The sequence below is a fragment of the Syngnathus acus genome, chromosome 2 (genome assembly GCF_901709675.1).
Source record: "Syngnathus acus chromosome 2, fSynAcu1.2, whole genome shotgun sequence".
Lineage (NCBI taxonomy): Eukaryota > Metazoa > Chordata > Actinopteri > Syngnathiformes > Syngnathidae > Syngnathus > Syngnathus acus.
Window position 1 is genome coordinate 16,693,023 of NC_051088.1, and position 16,438 is coordinate 16,709,460.

General features: G+C 43.0%; 2 protein-coding genes and 1 long non-coding RNA gene across 7 annotated transcripts; 2 read left to right on the plus strand and 1 right to left on the minus strand.

Annotated features, from left to right (window-relative positions):
- The first annotated feature begins 9 nt into the window (after positions 1 to 9).
- Positions 10 to 9,064, plus strand: mbd4 (methyl-CpG binding domain protein 4). Of its 4 annotated transcripts, none has more exons than XM_037265296.1 (13): positions 10 to 141; positions 717 to 900; positions 977 to 1,386; positions 1,467 to 1,532; positions 1,615 to 1,749; positions 1,951 to 2,100; positions 2,256 to 2,359; positions 7,760 to 7,822; positions 7,914 to 7,941; positions 8,054 to 8,142; positions 8,304 to 8,441; positions 8,568 to 8,664; positions 8,810 to 9,064. In XM_037265296.1, exons 2-13 carry the CDS (start codon positions 794 to 796, stop codon positions 8,887 to 8,889), a joined length of 1,467 nt encoding a protein of 488 aa, XP_037121191.1. In that variant the 5' UTR covers positions 10 to 141; positions 717 to 793; the 3' UTR covers positions 8,890 to 9,064. The 4 variants fall into 4 exon arrangements, with proteins under 4 accessions (XP_037121191.1, XP_037121210.1, XP_037121200.1 ...); XM_037265305.1 differs by having other exon boundaries at positions 32 to 141; positions 764 to 900; XM_037265288.1 differs by lacking the exon at positions 10 to 141 and having other exon boundaries at positions 794 to 900; positions 8,568 to 8,671; positions 8,810 to 8,882.
- LOC119131164 lies at positions 5,592 to 6,450 on the plus strand. The gene is made up of 2 exons (XR_005099604.1): positions 5,592 to 5,955; positions 6,069 to 6,450. It is a non-coding gene; the product is annotated as an uncharacterized LOC119131164 (long non-coding RNA).
- Positions 9,065 to 10,869: 1,805 nt separating the features above from the next.
- On the minus strand, positions 10,870 to 15,599 carry LOC119138522 (protein disulfide isomerase Creld1). Of its 2 annotated transcripts, XM_037278666.1 has the most exons (12): positions 15,344 to 15,599; positions 14,845 to 14,935; positions 14,595 to 14,715; positions 14,450 to 14,532; positions 14,029 to 14,139; positions 13,594 to 13,685; positions 13,336 to 13,515; positions 13,158 to 13,253; positions 12,994 to 13,077; positions 12,762 to 12,857; positions 12,304 to 12,444; positions 10,870 to 12,221 (listed from the first exon to the last, which is right to left on the minus strand). In XM_037278666.1, exons 3-12 carry the CDS (start codon positions 14,709 to 14,711, stop codon positions 12,001 to 12,003), a joined length of 1,221 nt encoding a protein of 406 aa, XP_037134561.1. In that variant the 5' UTR covers positions 14,712 to 14,715; positions 14,845 to 14,935; positions 15,344 to 15,599; the 3' UTR covers positions 10,870 to 12,000. The 2 variants fall into 2 exon arrangements, with proteins under 2 accessions (XP_037134561.1, XP_037134551.1); XM_037278656.1 differs by lacking the exon at positions 14,845 to 14,935 and having other exon boundaries at positions 15,344 to 15,598.
- Positions 15,600 to 16,438: the final 839 nt, after the last annotated feature.

The following is a 16,438-nucleotide window of genomic DNA, read 5'->3' on the forward strand; positions in this document are numbered from 1 at the left end:
TGCTCCACACTTCCTGCTTCCTGCACGATCGCAACCTCAACGATAATCTCGCAAGCAGACAACGGGATGCTGAAAGCTTTCGCATTGATTCGAATCAAACCACTCAACGCTGCAGTTCATTCATTCCTCGCGCCAAGAAAAGTAAGATCATTCAGAACTGATTTCTTTTAGTCTTAATTCTTGGCAAAGTAAGGATTTTTGTATCAATTTGAGCGAAGCAACAGCCGCGGATAGGGAGTGCTCTTCTTCTTTCGGCATTGCGCTTCTACAAAGTTCTAGAGACTTTATAGTGCTCCCTGTGGTGATAGAGGCGCAATGCAATTAAGTTTAAATTAAATGAAAAATCTGACAGCGATAGTGTATGCATAATGTTTTGATTTTGTAATTGTTTATTCATTTTAAAAGCCACTGATAATTTCAATAATATGCACAAAAAAATGTGTTCTATCACAATATAATCTTAGGTCTAGTCATAGCCAATCATATTACATGGTTCAAATCTCACAGGACACTGAGATTTCTCACCATCATCTTTCTGCTCCTGGTACCTAAAGGAGACAATCACAAATCTGTTGGATTAATGACTACAGCATGAGTAACAAGTGCAATGAACTGACTTTGTCGCTTAGTAGAGTAGTAGAAGTTGTTTGTGATGACATTTTGCTTGCACTTTTGCTCAAGAAATTGGCTTGCATAGTGTCTTATCTTGTCTTTAGTGGACACTTTCCTGAAATTGACTGGAAATGCTCCACTTCTTTGCAAGCCTTACTAGAGCATACATGTTCGAAGCCAGATGGATTCATGTGCCTGCCACCCCAAAATACCTCAAGGTTGGACCAGAGAGGTTCGACAGCGACGATCAGGCAAGACAGCAGGAAAACTGGACGTGTACATCACTAGGTAATCACTTTCATCCAGCCAACAGCATTGGTTTGGCTGTGCGGTGCCCAACTAAGTGCATGTTTATGTTTTGAAGTCCCCACGGGCAGACGTTTCGATCGAGAGCTTCTCTGCGAGCGTTCCTCGTAAAAAACGCTCAAGACGTGGACATCGACCTCTTTGATTTTAAAGCAACCTCTCTTCATTGCCTCCCTGTTGGAGAGAAGCAGACATCAGCTGGACAGCAGGACATTCCGGAAGAGACATCACAAATACTGGCTCTGCCTCCAAAGACATCAGAAAGAGCTAGCTCCCCGCACAAAAGCCTGTGTGTGGAGCAGACGAACTCTGAAAGCCAAAGGACTCCTGAACATGCAACTTGGGCGCATGAAGATGTCACATTGCACGAGGGATTCCAAAAAGACAACAAACCCAATCGGGAACTAGAGTTAGTATCGGACGTAACTGCTGGAAATGGCGCAAAAAAAGTGGCAAATTCCAAAAATAGTAAGCAGCAACTCGAATATATTTCCAAAGTAACAACCTTTTCCACTTCATCTAACATGTCAATCTTTTTGTACGAGCAGAATCGAAATATTCCAAAGGCAACCGGAAAACGAGCCCTTACTTTAGCAGAAAACTTCTCGCAGATGGTAATGATGTTTTAATTGAATAAATTCCGCGTGGGGAGTGATGACACGTTTATGAATAAAATGTCATTGCAAACTTTTGAAGGTCCCAGTCCACCTCGAAGAAAGGCCTTCAAGAAGTGGACACCTCCTCGTTCTCCTTTCAACCTTGTTCAAGAAATCCTGTTCCATAATGTCTGGAAACTACTGGTGGCTACCATCTTTCTCAACAAAACAAGGGGTGAGCTTCAACACACGCACAAATACACGTAGACAGCAGTCTTCCTCAATATTGCGCTACACTGCTAAGTCTCGGATGTCTTTGTAGAACATATCTACTTGCAGTAAAAAGTCAACATTTATATGAAATAAAAAAATAAGCAGTTTTTTCGGGATATTTGTTCTCTGACTCATTGTGTCTTGTTTTGTGCCAATGCTGCAGGTAAGATGGCCATTCCGCTCCTTTGGCAATTCTTCGAGCTGTACCCATCTGCAGAGGTGGCCCGCCGAGCTGACCGCAAGGTCATGTCGGAACTCCTGAAGCCGCTCGGCCTCTTTGACCTTCGGGCCAAAATCATCATCAGATTCTCGGGTGATTCTCGGGTGAATGAAATTCTGAAAGTGGCCAAGATCTTAGCAATGAACGCACGAAAAGCACTGCATCTCAAATGCCATTTAGTGGATTTTTTCTTTTTTTTTTATACCGGACATGCCAAATGTTCAATGTGGACCTTCTGCCGTGTTCAGACGAATACCTGAGCAAAGCGTGGCGTTACCCCATCGAGCTGCACGGCATCGGGAAGTACGGCAACGATTCCTACAGAATCTTCTGTGTGGAGGAATGGAGACAGGTCAGTCCTCATTTGAATTTCACTTTTGTGAGGGGGTGGCAAGACAAAAAGGTAATGGGTTGCCAATCTTGTTACTGCTGTGTTTTGTTCAAGGTGACGCCTGATGATCACATGTTGAACAAGTATCATACCTGGCTGTGGGAAAACCAAGAGACGCTGGGAATCTGATAATGCCAAGAGGTGTCAGTCATCAGTGGAAATTTTTTTATTAGGACTATTTTACTTTAAAGGGACATTATAATGTTTTTTTTATGTTGTCTCTGACTGGTCAACAACTGTTTGTACTTTTTTTTTTTTTTAATCAGAGATGCAAATAAAACTTTCTAGATTCAGTTTTTTACGCTGTTTCCCAACTGCAATTGTTATTTTCTCTAGCACATTAGGTTTTCAGAATAGTGATAATAACAACAATACTATATGTAATATAGTCATGTATTTAACATTTATGAATCAAGGGTTATGTTCAGCAACAGGTGGAAAATTCAAATATTTCAAAAACTTGATGTGCTAGGGGAAAAAAGTTTAGAAATATTTTTAAACCAACGCTCAAAATACATTTAGCTACACACAAAGCCATCTCTGATTAAAATTTGCTGTTGGCCAGTGTTACGTGTCCATGTTGATTTGCAAACGTTGATTTGCACAGTGTAGCTCTTAATTGCATAAGACTATTCGGGAAAGCTTGCAATTTTACTTTTCTTTGCTGTGCAACTCCAACAAAGCTGCACATCTGCACCCTACAGGATTAGACAATATTTTGGGGCAATATTTTCATACCCTAAAAAAAGTTGTCATCAATAAAACAGTATGAATCCAGTTTAGGAGGACGTAAAACGCACTTCTTTTATTGCCCATTAATCTACGAGTTGTGATTTTTTTCATTGATGTTTTATTGTTTTTATTATTGAATTGCCCATTGATTTATGATATAAGACTCATCGATCTTTAGTTTATTGATTTACAACTCACACTCACAAATCACACTTTCAATATGCGCTTGAGAAATTCCATCCTGAAATTAATCAAATATGATCCCACACCAAAAAGCTTTGTTGGGAGCTGATTTGTTAACCAACTTTGCCAAATATAGTTGACTGACAATAAATGAGAAGACGTCAATTTGGGTTGAAAAAGTGTATATATATATATATATATATATAAAAATCACGACAGAAAAGGACTTTTAGTATTAGTTATTGTACAGATTACACTCATAGTCAAATGAAAACCTGGAAAAAGGCATAAAAGTTGCAGTTGGCTTTGAAAAGCAGGACGTCTGGTGTGCCGTGTTACCTTTGCTGTCGAGATGCTCGATGCTGAGCGTGAGACATGAAGCGTGGTGCATTTATAACAGCTTATGTCACCTCAAAATTGTACAATACCGTGCGGTGTCAGAAAAGGGAGGTGTCAACATAAAGATGTACTCATGTCATTCTTCACTTTCAGGTTATACTTTTGACTTCAGCACACACCCAACATAGACACGAAGCGTGGTGCCATACATCAGCTTGTGGCATCCCAAAATTGTACAATGATAACCAGAATAGTCACGTGTGACCAATTAAACAGGCACCCAACCGGTTTCAGAAAAGGGAGGTGTCAACAAGGAAATGTACCCGTTCAGTTATACCTTAAATTCTTTTAAGTTGAGCGCACACACGCAACAACTTAACGAGGTAGTTAATTGAGCACACACAACAACTTAACTAGGTCGTTAATTGACCATAATTAAGGTTTTGTCATGCAGTACCATTAAGGAACATATCTTTGTCGCTTATATATTTAATTATAACCAATGAAGTCTCTCAGAGTCTGAGTTGAACTTTACCTTGCATTGCTCCCTGGACTTGCCAGTATACTCTGCATCTGCTGGGAGTGTCAGAACAACCAGCATAATAATTAAATGATCGACAATAACCCATTTAATCACTATCAAAAGAATGATAAGGTCAAACATACTTTTTTTCCAAATGTTTCATGCAGTCATAGCCTATTCAATCCCATGCAGTGATAGATGAGGGAGAAACGTTGATTAGCACTTTCACTTATATATATACTGCGAGGCTCCTGCAAAAAGTCGATCGATAAATGCGCTTTAGAGAATGGATAGATAGATAGATGGATGAATGGACGGACGCAGATGGAAATGGAAAAACGACAGACATGTTCCTTTGTGGTAATGCGTGCTTAATTATGATCTATTAATTACATTGATAAATTGTTGTTGGGTGCTCAATTAAAAAGAATAACCACACCCAACAAGAAATAAAATTTGAGGAATGTAGATCACCGTGTCCATCTTGTACCTCAAAATGAATCAGCAGCCATTGCCTGAATTTGTTTTGAACAAAGGCGAGTGATGTTAACCAAAATAATAGAATATTCATGCAGTTCGCTCTTGGTAAATTTTTCATTCTTGGTTATTTTCATTATCCATCCATCCATCCATTCATCCATCCATCCATCTTCCGCTTATCCGGGGTCGGGTCGTGGGGGCAGCAGCTTTAGGAGGGACTCCCAGACTTCCCTCGCCCCAGCCACTTAGTCCAGCTCATTACAGGGGATACCAAGACGTTCCCAGGCCAGCTGAGAGACATAGTCTCTCCAGCGTGTCCTGGGTCGTCCACGGGGTCTCTTGCCGGTGGGACATGCCCGGAACACCTCCCCAGGGAGGCGTGGCGGTGGAATTGAGGAGGTCTTCGAAGTATTCTCCCCACCGACTCCCAACGTCCCGACTCGAGTTCAGAAGCACGCCATCTCTGCTGTAAACAGTGTTGACGGTGCACTGCTTCCCACTCTTGAGACGCCCGATCAGAATTTCCTCGAAGCCGTCTGGAAGTCATTCTCCATGGCCTCGCCAAATTCCTCCCACGCCCGGGTTTATGCCTCAGCAACCGCCGAAGCCGTGTTCCGCTTGGCCCATGGGAAGAGGGACCCACGTTCCCTTTTCGGGCTGTGCCCGGCCGGGCCCTATAGGCAAAGGCCTGGCCACCAGACGCTTGCTTTTGAGCCCCACCTCCAGGCCTGGCTCCAGAGGGGGACCCCGGTGACCCGCGTCCGGGCGAGGGAAAACTAAGTCCATAAATTTTATTCTTCATGAGGGGATTTTTGAGCCGTGCTTTGTCTGGCCCCTCACCTAGGACCCTTTTGCCTTGGGTGACCCTACCAGGGAAATGAAGCCCCAGACAACATGGCTCCTAGGATCATAGGGACACGCAAACCCCTTCACCACGATTAGGTGACGACTCACGGGGGGGTTTATTAATTATATAGCATTTATTTTAAAATGACAATTCCTTCATTTTTAAGTCTCATATGCCACTGACAACTGTTTGCAGTAGTAGTGAAAAGTAGTGCAGTAGTATAAAACAGACAAGGAACAAAAACATGTTCCTTTGTTGTAATGCTTATGTGACAATTATGTGCTTCAGAGAATGGATGGATGGAGGGAGGCAATCTAAAAGCGACAAAGATATGTACTGTGTGACGTTGTTGGGTGTGTGCGCTCAAAAGAATTTATGGTATAACTGAACGGGTACATTTCCATGTGACCCCTCCCTTTTCTGAAGGGAAGCTAGACCTTCAATTCTTTTAAGGTGAGCGCACACACCCAACAACAACTTAACAAGGTAGTGAATTGACTATAATTAAGGTTTAGTCACGCAGTACCACAAAGGAACATGTTTTTGTTTTTTTCGACTTTTTGCAGGAACCTCGCAATACAAGTGACTTTTCTCATCAAGAGCACCAGCTCGTCATTTGGCCATGACCCGTGTCAGAAGTTCACCAGTAATTAGTGAGGCTGGATGATTACGGCCAAAATCAAAACCACTGTGATCATGATTTTTTTTTACCCTTATTCCTCCTGTTGGGCAAAACAAATGTATTTCTACTGCACTACTTTTCACTACTACTGTCAGTGCCATATGAGACTTAATAATGAAGGAATTGTCATTTTAACATAAATGCTATATAAATAATGGAAATAACCAAGAATTAAAAATTCACCATGGGCAAACACTGCTTGAATATGCTATTATTATTGTTCACATCACTATTCAAAACAAATTCAGGCGATGGCTGCTGATTCATTTTGAGGCTCAAGCTCAACATGTTGTTCCTCATTCCTCAAAATTGTCTGTGCTTTGTTCTCTCAACATGACTTTTGCTCTTCAGATTTAGACAGCAATGGGAAGCCTTAACCATTTGTGCTTGAGAAAAGATGTAACGGCGCATCATTTTAAATACAAACAGCCGACGATCCGGTCAATTAATTGCGGCTCCCAGAAATATAATCACAATTGAAATTTGAATCTTTAAAGTGTAGTTTGGACTTTTGGTAACTTGTTAAGTTTGACATGAAGAAACAAGAGGTTGTTTTCCTAAATGAATTGATAAAGCAACAAAGGATGGATTATCAAATTAATCGACAACTATTTAATAATGAGCCCTAGCTTAGCACAGAATTAGCTGAGCTACCTTAGCACAGAATTCACAGATGTTATCTAATTAGGAGATATTACTTGAGGATAAAACTTGTTCAATTCTACGGGAGTTCAATTCTGCATGAAGAAAAAGGTTCTGAACTGGAGGGAATAGCAGCCTAACCCATTTATTGCAGAATCACTGCCCACTTTGTGTCCACAGGTGGATGGATGGTGGTTTAATGCCTCAACTGTTTATTTCAAACATAATATACTCTCGAGAAGGGAGGGACGGACGGACGGATGGATGGATGGATCATCCAGCCCCACTAATTACTGGTGAACCTCTGACACGAGTCAACGCCAAAGGACTAGCTAGTGCTCTTGACGAGAAAGGTCACTTATATTGAGAGGTTCCTGCAAAAAGTCTCCAAAAACGTCCCGGCTAGTTGACAATGACGCCTCAGAGGATGGACGGATGGATGGATGGATGGACGAATGGACGGACGGACAGATGGATGGAAATCTCAAAGCGACAACGATATGTTCCTTTGTGGTGCTGTGTTACTAAACCTTAATTATGGTCAATTAACTACTTAGTTAGAAAATTAAGTTAAGGAGATGTTGGGTGCGTGCTAAATTCAAAAGTATAACCGGAAAGTGAAGAATGACGAGTAAATTTCCTTGTTGACACCTCCCTTTTCTGAAACCGCTTGGGTGTCTGTTTCATTGGTCACTTATGTGACTATTCTGGTTACCATTGTACAAATTTGAGGTGACACAAGCTGATATAAAAGCACCACGCTTCGTTTCTCACGCTCAGCATCGAGCATCTCGACAGCAAAGGTAACAGCACACCTGACGTCCTACTTTTCAAAGCCAACTGCAACTTTTATGCCTTTTTCCAGGTTTTCATTTGACTATGAGTGTAATCTGTCCAGGAACTAATACTAAAAGTCCTTTTCTGTCATTGCAGATGGATTTTGTTCTCCACACAGTTTTCCTCTTTTGTGCCCTCAGCGGACTGGTGTCTGTCAGTGTAAGTCAAACAAAATGCATATTTTGATTTTTTGTTGTCGTCATATTTCAGGGTGTACTTGGTTTTAACCACAAGCTTTCCTTCCTCACAGTGGAGTAAAAGTATTGCTCAAGTTAAAGGTTGGTAGCTGCTTCTTCATGACACCTAATAACATTGCTTTTTTCTTTTTACCTTATTTTACTACAAGATTCATCTGTCAAATCTGGTTTTCGTTTCTCACCAATTGCGTAGCTGGCCCTTGCTGCCCGAAAAACTGGACTCAATTGAACTGTCGCTGTTTCATCTTCCAAGATGAAAGGAGAAACTTCGCAGACGCAGAGGTATAAGAACGGGGAAGTTGTGCTAAACCAGCAAAACGGTATCATCCATTTGTCTATGAAATGTCATGGATGAGTCTGAATGCAGTTTGTGCAATCATGACCTTTTTTTTTTTGCTGCTGAATGGGATGTTTTCTCATTTCTCTATTGTTTCATCTTGTAGAGTGTCTGCAACATACTTGGTGGGAATTTGGCCTCAGTCCACAGTGATGTGGAATATGCCGTAGTTCTTGGATTGATTGCGGAAGGCACTTCTAACCCTTCCCGCGACGTCTGGATGGGACTCCACGAAGCACTTGGGGTGAAACTTCTTAATATAAAAGATAGATAAAATGTCAAACTTTAGGAGTCACACATCATGATGAAAGAAGCATGCGCTTTTGCCTTTCGAGTGGACTCACTGAAACGTGTTCCTTTTGTCTTCCAGTCTGGCGATTTCTTCTGGACCGACGGCACACCAGTTGATTTCACTGCCTTCAACACTAACTCCAATTCCGGAGACTGCATTGAGATTGAAACTTCTGGTGAATTGCAATTTTTATGAATAGCTGCTTGTTAGATTCAAATGTTTGACTGCTTGTTGCATGGATTGATTGAATAATTGAGAGTGAAATCACGCACATTGATTTGATTTTCTTTGTTGTCACACTGTTTTGTGTTCACTTCTAGATGACCTCTGGGACAACCAATCTTGCACTTCATCAAACCGATTTGTTTGTGCCAAAGATACTCACGAATGCTTCCACTGACCCAGCCTACAAGCACCACATATGATCTACAACAATCCATTTTGGGATTCCACTATTCTTTACTTTTTCAACCCAAATTGACATCTTCTCATTTATTAATTGCTGTCAGTCAAGTATATTTGGCAAAGTGGGTTAACGAATCAGTTCCGCAATAAAGCTTTTTGGTGTGGGATCATTTTCGTATTTGATTCGTTTCATTTCAGGACGGAATTTCTCAAGCCCATATTAACAGTGTGATTTGTGAGTTATAAATCAATGAGCTAAAAAGGACCAATGAGTCATACATCATAGATCAATGGACAATTCCATCATAAAAACAATCAAACATCAATAGGTAATAAAACAATGAATAAAATCACTACTCATAGATCATTGGGCAATAAAACTCGGAAAGAAGTGCATTTTCCATCTCTTCTCAGTTTCCCCAAACCTTTAGGCTGTGTATTTGTTTACAAAATAGATTTTTTGTTCCCGCAGTGTACATAGTATTTCACATGCTAAATATAACCGTTTTTAATTAACTGAGGAGTGACGCCAGTCAGAAGTTTTGTTTTGTTGGTGGTGGGGAACAACCTCCTCGCCAGGGTTACTGTTGCCGTTGCCAGAGGAGGCACAATACAGTTTGATGTTTTTGATTACGACAATACAGTGCAGAACGGTTCAAAGTCATGACGGTGACATTTAGTCGAGTGGATTTTTCCAGATGGAAGAAAGAGCCTGAGCTACAATATGAAACTCCGTAAGACAACAGAATTTTGAAAAAAGAAATATTCTCTGTTATCACTGCTGCGCAATAACAATATTTAAATAGAATATTTGCAGGTAGCTGGACTTGAATATGGTTTTTTTTTTTTTACTCCCAATATTGTATACTTTGAACTCCTTATGCTTTCAAAATAGGCTTATCACATTTTTTAACTTCCACCAGCGATGATGCAACGTGAAAAGGAAAGACAAAGAGTCACCCCCGCTCTAAACGAGAGGTGACAATATTTGTATTTGGCTACCACTTCTTGTTGTCCAGGTATCACCAAGTATGGCAAAAACCTTTTTACGGAACCAGCGTGGAGAAAGAAGAATACAGGTACGCTGGAGATGTCAAACTGCTACCTGAGTGCTTGACAATGGCTACATGGCCCCTGATTGCAGGAGGGACTTACGTGAGCATCTCAAGAGGCAAATGGAGGAGAAACGCATCCCACTGAGTCTGCGGTTGTCCGGCAGGGCGAAGGAAGGAGAGGATCTGCGTGAGGTGGACCGCCTTGCCCGGTCGACTGAACTCCAGCAACGGCTGCAACACCGCAAGGCCATGGCGGCCTACAGAGATGATAACAAGAAGGTGAGGCCGACCGATAGTCACAAAAGACGCGGCCGCCGGCGGGCTCACAGTGAGCTTTTACCTGTCTGCGTGTGCTGTTGTTTGTAAAGCTGATGGAGCAGAAGTGGCAAGACAGCGCACTGGCACGCTCCCGGGACATCCTGAGGGAGAAGTACATGCTCCGCCTCAACCCCATCAACTGGACCGGAACGCTTAAATAGATCCACCACTCGCCATGAACACGACCAACTCAAGATTTACATACAGCGCCGGGTAAAATAAGGACACCAAAGTAAAACTATTGTTAAAATGAAACCCTTCAAATTCTAACTTAACATGTCAATTGACCCATCTTGGCGATGGGTCAATTGACATTGACATGAACACGACCAACTCAAGATTTACATACAGCGCCGGGTAAAATAAGGACACCAAAGTAAAACTATTGTTAAAATGAAACCCTTCAAATTCTAACTTAACATGTCAATTGACCCATCGCCAATTCAATTCCTCCGATAGCTGACCAACAGAACCTCACCCTAAAACAGGAAGTTGCTCCTGAGCTCCGGACTCCCCCTAAATGGCAGCATTTTGCTCCCAAAATTCCACATCTTCCCTCCTGCCATTGCCATTACTCATCCAACAAAAGTCAACAAAGCCAAAGCTTTTCCTCTGTTGTGTTTATTGAAAAGGAAAATGTCAATCTGAGACATGAAGGATCTAGACATTTGGTGGAGCAAAGCAAACCTGCATTTGATCACACTTGAATAACAAGTTGTGTCGGATAGACGGGTGCACGTGTGAAAATCGACTGAGGAGTTTACACAGAAGCAATGTCAACAAGTAAAAGTGTGTTGGAAATATAGCGATCGCTTCAGTACGGCACCCCAGATATGACGTTTTTAAAAAATGATTTATTTTGCATTTGATGACTGATTAATAATCCAAGCCCATAGCGACACGTATGGTTTTAGACTAGATAACTCTTTCTGGAAAGGAGGAAAGTGGAGCACGCCTTGGCTACCGACTGTGTCATTGTCATCTTCATTGACCTTAACCTTTTGCAAGAAGGTGAACTCCATTTGTCTACCTAACTTTCCAACAATGCCCATATTATTTATTTGTATTTTGTGCGCTTGTTATCCCCACCTTGTGTACACAAACAAGTGTTTTGTGTCACGTTTCAATCTATAATGCGGCCACAATTTGGAAATTGTCCTCCCCATGTCACATCTGGGGTGGCAAACTTTACAAATAAATTAAAGACAACGAAAATGGCTTGCATCCTCACAACTGCAGCGCGACCTAACCACATTGTTTTTCTTTCTTTCGCAGCAACGATGCCATCCTGCATCTGTAAGTCTTCCATGCTAAAGACAATAAATAATTGAATAAATAAATAAATAAATACATTTGATATGATTCACTTCAGTGCCATGCATCATTTCTAAAAAGGTCAAAAACATTCCTGCTTGCATCAAGAACAAGCGTGTACCTGATAGTGATGAGGTTCTAATTGTGAGAGAGGAAAAGAAAACAGACAGCAGCCACTTTGCATGTGAACAATCAGTCGTGGTGGTTTGCATAACCCTCAAACCCAATAAAGTCCAGGTAGGGGGGAATTCAGTTCACTACCTTTCAAACGAGTGCAGCGTGAGCGTCATCTTGTCTTCCATCATGCCTTTGCTTTCCTGCATCGTGGTACCGATGCAAACAAAACGCAGCGAAGGCCTTTCGGGCGACTCGGCAAGCCAACACGAGCACGGAAGCGATTGCGGCCTCCGCTGACTTGCCTAGCGGTCCTTGAGGAATCCGTCCAACATGTAGTCGCCCTTCTCCGTCAGCCAGTAGCCGGCCATGGCGGCCACGCCCCCGATGAAAATGGCCGTAAAAACCATGTCGCCTTTCGCGGCCAGCGTGGCCAGGGCGCAGATGACCACGCCGAAGAACATCTGCTGCAGAACCAGAACCTCGTCGTCCGTCATGTCGTCAAAGAGGCCCTTCTCCGGGCCGACTGAGGGGACGCCCGCGAACCGCAAACTCAGGTCAACTCGGCGGACGGCTACCGACCGGCGCGCGTTTGCGTATTGACGTACCGGGAGCTTTATTCTCCACGCAGATGCTGTCTCTCCTGATGAAGCCGTCGGCGCAGTCGCAGTGGAAGGATCCCACCTCGTTGATGCAAGCCTCGTTGAGACCGGGGCACGCCATGGCACCTTCGCTGCATTCATCAACATCTGTCGCAGGAAGCCACACCCATTTTAAAGACCCAAAGCAAACAAAAGTCTCATTGGAAAATTATATCTACACAATAACAATGAGAACAAATATTTATATGACATACAATAATGATTTTGTCTCAATTTACTCCCAAAAGTACGGACCCCTCTTTCTGTAACATCCTGAGAGGGCACAAAATGGTATCAAATAAGAAAGTCGTACTTTCATGCAAGACTGCAACTAACAATTGTTTCAAAAATGGATTGATCCACTCATTAGAATATTGGTGCAAATCTTCGACGTCATCTGTCGAGCAAGCAAACGAAAGTCTCACCGAGACACTTGGCTCCTTTCAGCTTGTACCCTCGCGCACATTTCTTACAGCGGGCGGGACCGCTGCCCATGCAGCCCACGCACGCCTGGTCACAGCCTGAAAAGCCATCAACATTCACGCTAAGAAAGACACAAAGCTATCAGTGGATATCTTATCATCTACAGCCCCCTCCCCCCCCAAAAATTTGTCGGAACTGGATTTTGTCTGCTGCATAGTGGTCAGATCAGCTTACCTCTGCAGTCGTAAGAACCGTCCGTGTTGTGACAGTAAGTGTTGGAAGGACAACGGGAGAGCTCCGTGCCGCACTCGTCGATGTCTAAACAGACACACGAGAGCGGTCGGATAACACGCATCCGGATAAAGGTCTCGCCACGTGACCCGAGCGAGCCCACTCACCCACACACTTGTTGTCGTGAAGCATCCAGCCTGCTTTGCAGTCCAGGCATTTGTAGTCCTGCGGCCCCGAGCATTTCTTACACGAATGGAAGCAGGCTGCAGAGGACACAACATGCTGAGTCTGCTTCAGATGTAGACTTAGATAGTTCCACAAAATTGCCTGGCTTGAGTCAGGTACCTGCACAGGCTTTAGCCGTCGTGTTGGCGCTTTTGTCCACGTAGTAGCCATCGGCACAGTCGTGACAGAGCGGGCCTGCGTATCCGGGATCGCACACGCATTCGCCATCCCCCATGCGAGTGCCCTCGCCCTCGCAGCGGCCCAAACCGCCACATACGCCACCAGGACCCGACGGACACTCTGTATTGGAACAGCGCATGCGTGTTAGTGCTCACGTGTCACCGTTTGATGCAAGCAAAGGGGTCAGCTGTCAGTGACCTTTGCAGTCGGGTCCAAAGTGTCCACGAGGACAACAGAGTCTCAACTGGTCGATGCACAACCACTCTGACAGGTCGGGCGCCTCCCGCTGCCTACGCCATACACATAAAACATGTCAAATGGCATTTATCCATAGTAATGAGAACATGAAGCTTCAAATTTGCCTCATGAACCAGGTGTTGTATTTTTTGACCACTCTAGATGGCACTGTTGGTGTTAATAAAGGGGCTTCAGAAATGGTGCCAATGTACTTTCAGTGCCATCTAGAGAAGTCACAAAATTCAACTGGCTCATGAAGCTTCAAGGAGCCATCACCACTAATCCATCGAGCATTCACATAGATTGCTGCCGTGACTTAGCAGTTGAATAACTCGTGACGATACTCAAATCACTTTCAGATCCTCAAAAACACGGCGACCACTTTTCTGTTATTACCTGTGGAACCACCACGTCTCCACCTGGTCCTCAATTTGCTCTAGCAGGCGATTGCACTCAAAGTCAGACTTGTCACACGCACTCTCCACAATCTCCAGGAGTCGAGTCTCGCTGCAACGGCAACAAACTTATTTAATACATTTCATTAAAAGAGCCCGGATGGAACAGATGACCTGTGGTACACTACAAGCCTCTGTTTTTGGGCCACGGTTTGGTATATTTTCATTTTGTGTTTTGTCCATAACGATAACAACAAATGTGCTCTATTTTGCCACTCAGCAAAATCTTCATTTTGCAACAGGCTGTTATCTAAAATACAAATAAGTCGGCAATAATTTCTCACTTCTTCAATAACTAACTAACTAATTTCAAACCCTAATTGGATTTTGTGCAGATGCGACTGCAGCTGCCAGTGACTGACCTGCTTGCATACTTGGCCAACTTGTCTTCTTCCCAGGCCGTGTTACCTCCGCCAAAGTTCTTGTTGGCTGTTCTCTCTAAGCCCTAGAAAGGAGGAACGCCGTTCATGTTGAAGGTGAAGACGTGCGTAAATACAACCGCTGTACCTTGATGAAACTCTCCGCCAGTTTCTGGCAGGTCTGACACGGCGCCGTGCGGACCATGACGAGCGACAGTTCCGACAGAAGCATCAGAGCAGGCAGGAGTGGCCAGGCCCACCGCATGATGCTTCCAAGACAATTCACACACATAAACCACACACAACAAAAAGAAAGTCAGCACAGTAGACCATGTACAGAATATACAATACATGAATATTTTATATTTATATCAAAATGCCCAAATCTGATGGTTTTCCCCCGAAACCGCTGCCTTTGCAATTTGAAAATTGCGTAAAAATGTTCACTGATGTTCACCTACGACTCAGTTCCAAGATTCAAGAAGGTCACTTCAGCCATATGCAAGTAAATAGTGCAATGATTATATGTATTATCAAGCAGGTTTGTGATTTCAAAAGGCTTGATTAACTTTGGGTAACTGCCCCTCCAAGGGGTCTTAGTTCAGGTAATTATTGTCATCAACCTCAATTCTGTCATCAGCATCATCTGAAATGTACACAACAGCTTTCTTTGCTTCTCGCGTGAGTCAGCACAGCATCAGCACCGAAGCTCAAAGCTTAGCTAAACTCAAGTCAGCATTTACCACTTAGCTAACGCGAAAAAAAAAAAAAAACTCTGGTGCTTCTGTGTATTTTTTATTTATTTTTTTTGGCTTGAGCCCACCAAACGCACTAAATTGGTCGCTGCATATTTGAAGCAGTAAAACGTGGCTAGCTGTTAGCCGCAGCGGTTGTTACCTCGAATGGAAGTCTGAGCGCCTCCTCGTCCTAGTCGACGTGACGTCCGTTCGTGTTGCACACGCAAAAGGCACAAATTCATATTTTGGGATGAACCCAGGTGAAATGCGCTCGCTATGCAGCCATTGGAGAGAAAATCTAGGATGAAATGTACGATTAGACGTCTGGAATCTCCCAGAAACGACAAGTGGCAAGGGCTGCTGTCGAGGTGATTTGTGTCAGGGATGAAGCCCCGCCCCAAGCCCAAAGTTGGTCTATTGACCAATCACAGTCATGGAAATATTGATGACGTAACACTCAACCTTGTATTTACCGTGAAAAACAAAACACAAACACACTTTTATTGTGTTTGGAATTGTACCCCCACATAGTACACCTAAAGTTGTTGCTATAAAAAAAAATCATGAATAAAACAAGATTAATCCGTCAGAACCAGGGGCGTTCCTATAAAAAGTCCGCCTACCCGCACCAAACGAGTATGTGAGACTCCCACCCACCCTCACCGACTCCCAAGTCCCTGCAGTGTTGCTTTTCTGTGCCAAACTTTATTATATGTTTTTGAAATGATCTGTAAATGACGGAAGATAACAGTGTGATTCAATATGACACAGTTTCCGCATTATTTTAATGTGCATACTGATATCGATAAGTGGAGATTTTTTATGTATTTTACCCCAATAAAATACATGCCAATAACTGCCCATTTCATAATCTTTGTTTTGTTCTACGTATTAGTGATAATAAATTGCAGAACTTAATTTTTAATTTTTATGGACATGAGAGCAAACCTTCAAAAGCACAACTTCAGACTAGCCACCGTTACATTTGAAAGAATCAAATGAGAGAGGGTGTCCAACAATGAACACAAGCAAATAACGAATGTAGATCAAATATGAACGTATTAAAACAAAATGAATATTATCCTGACAGAAGAGCAAATGAATGACCTAAATTAAACAGTGCTAGTGTTCCGAGGAGCAGAGTGGGCTCACCTTCTTTGAATTTATGAACGAGTTATTGCCAAATTCTTCGTCATCCCCTAACCCTCACATCTTGCTTGTACAGCTTCCATCTTGTCCTGCCTGACGCTCTTCA

Coding starts and splice junctions, on each gene's coding strand:
- mbd4 (XM_037265296.1), top strand. CDS start 794: ATGGATTCATGTGCCTGCCACCCCAAAATACCTCAAGGTTGGACCAGA. Junction 2,101..2,255: donor AATCATCATCAGATTCTCGG/GTGATTCTCGGG, acceptor TGCCGTGTTCAG/ACGAATACCTGAGCAAAGCG. Junction 7,823..7,913: donor GCGGACTGGTGTCTGTCAGT/GTAAGTCAAACA, acceptor CCTTCCTCACAG/TGGAGTAAAAGTATTGCTCA.
- LOC119138522 (XM_037278666.1), bottom strand. CDS start 14,711: ATGCGGTGGGCCTGGCCACTCCTGCCTGCTCTGATGCTTCTGTCGGAA. Junction 14,533..14,594: donor TGGCGGAGAGTTTCATCAAG/GTACAGCGGTTG, acceptor CCTCCTTTCTAG/GGCTTAGAGAGAACAGCCAA. Junction 12,222..12,303: donor CGTGGAGAATAAAGCTCCCG/GTACGTCAATAC, acceptor GCGTCCCCTCAG/TCGGCCCGGAGAAGGGCCTC.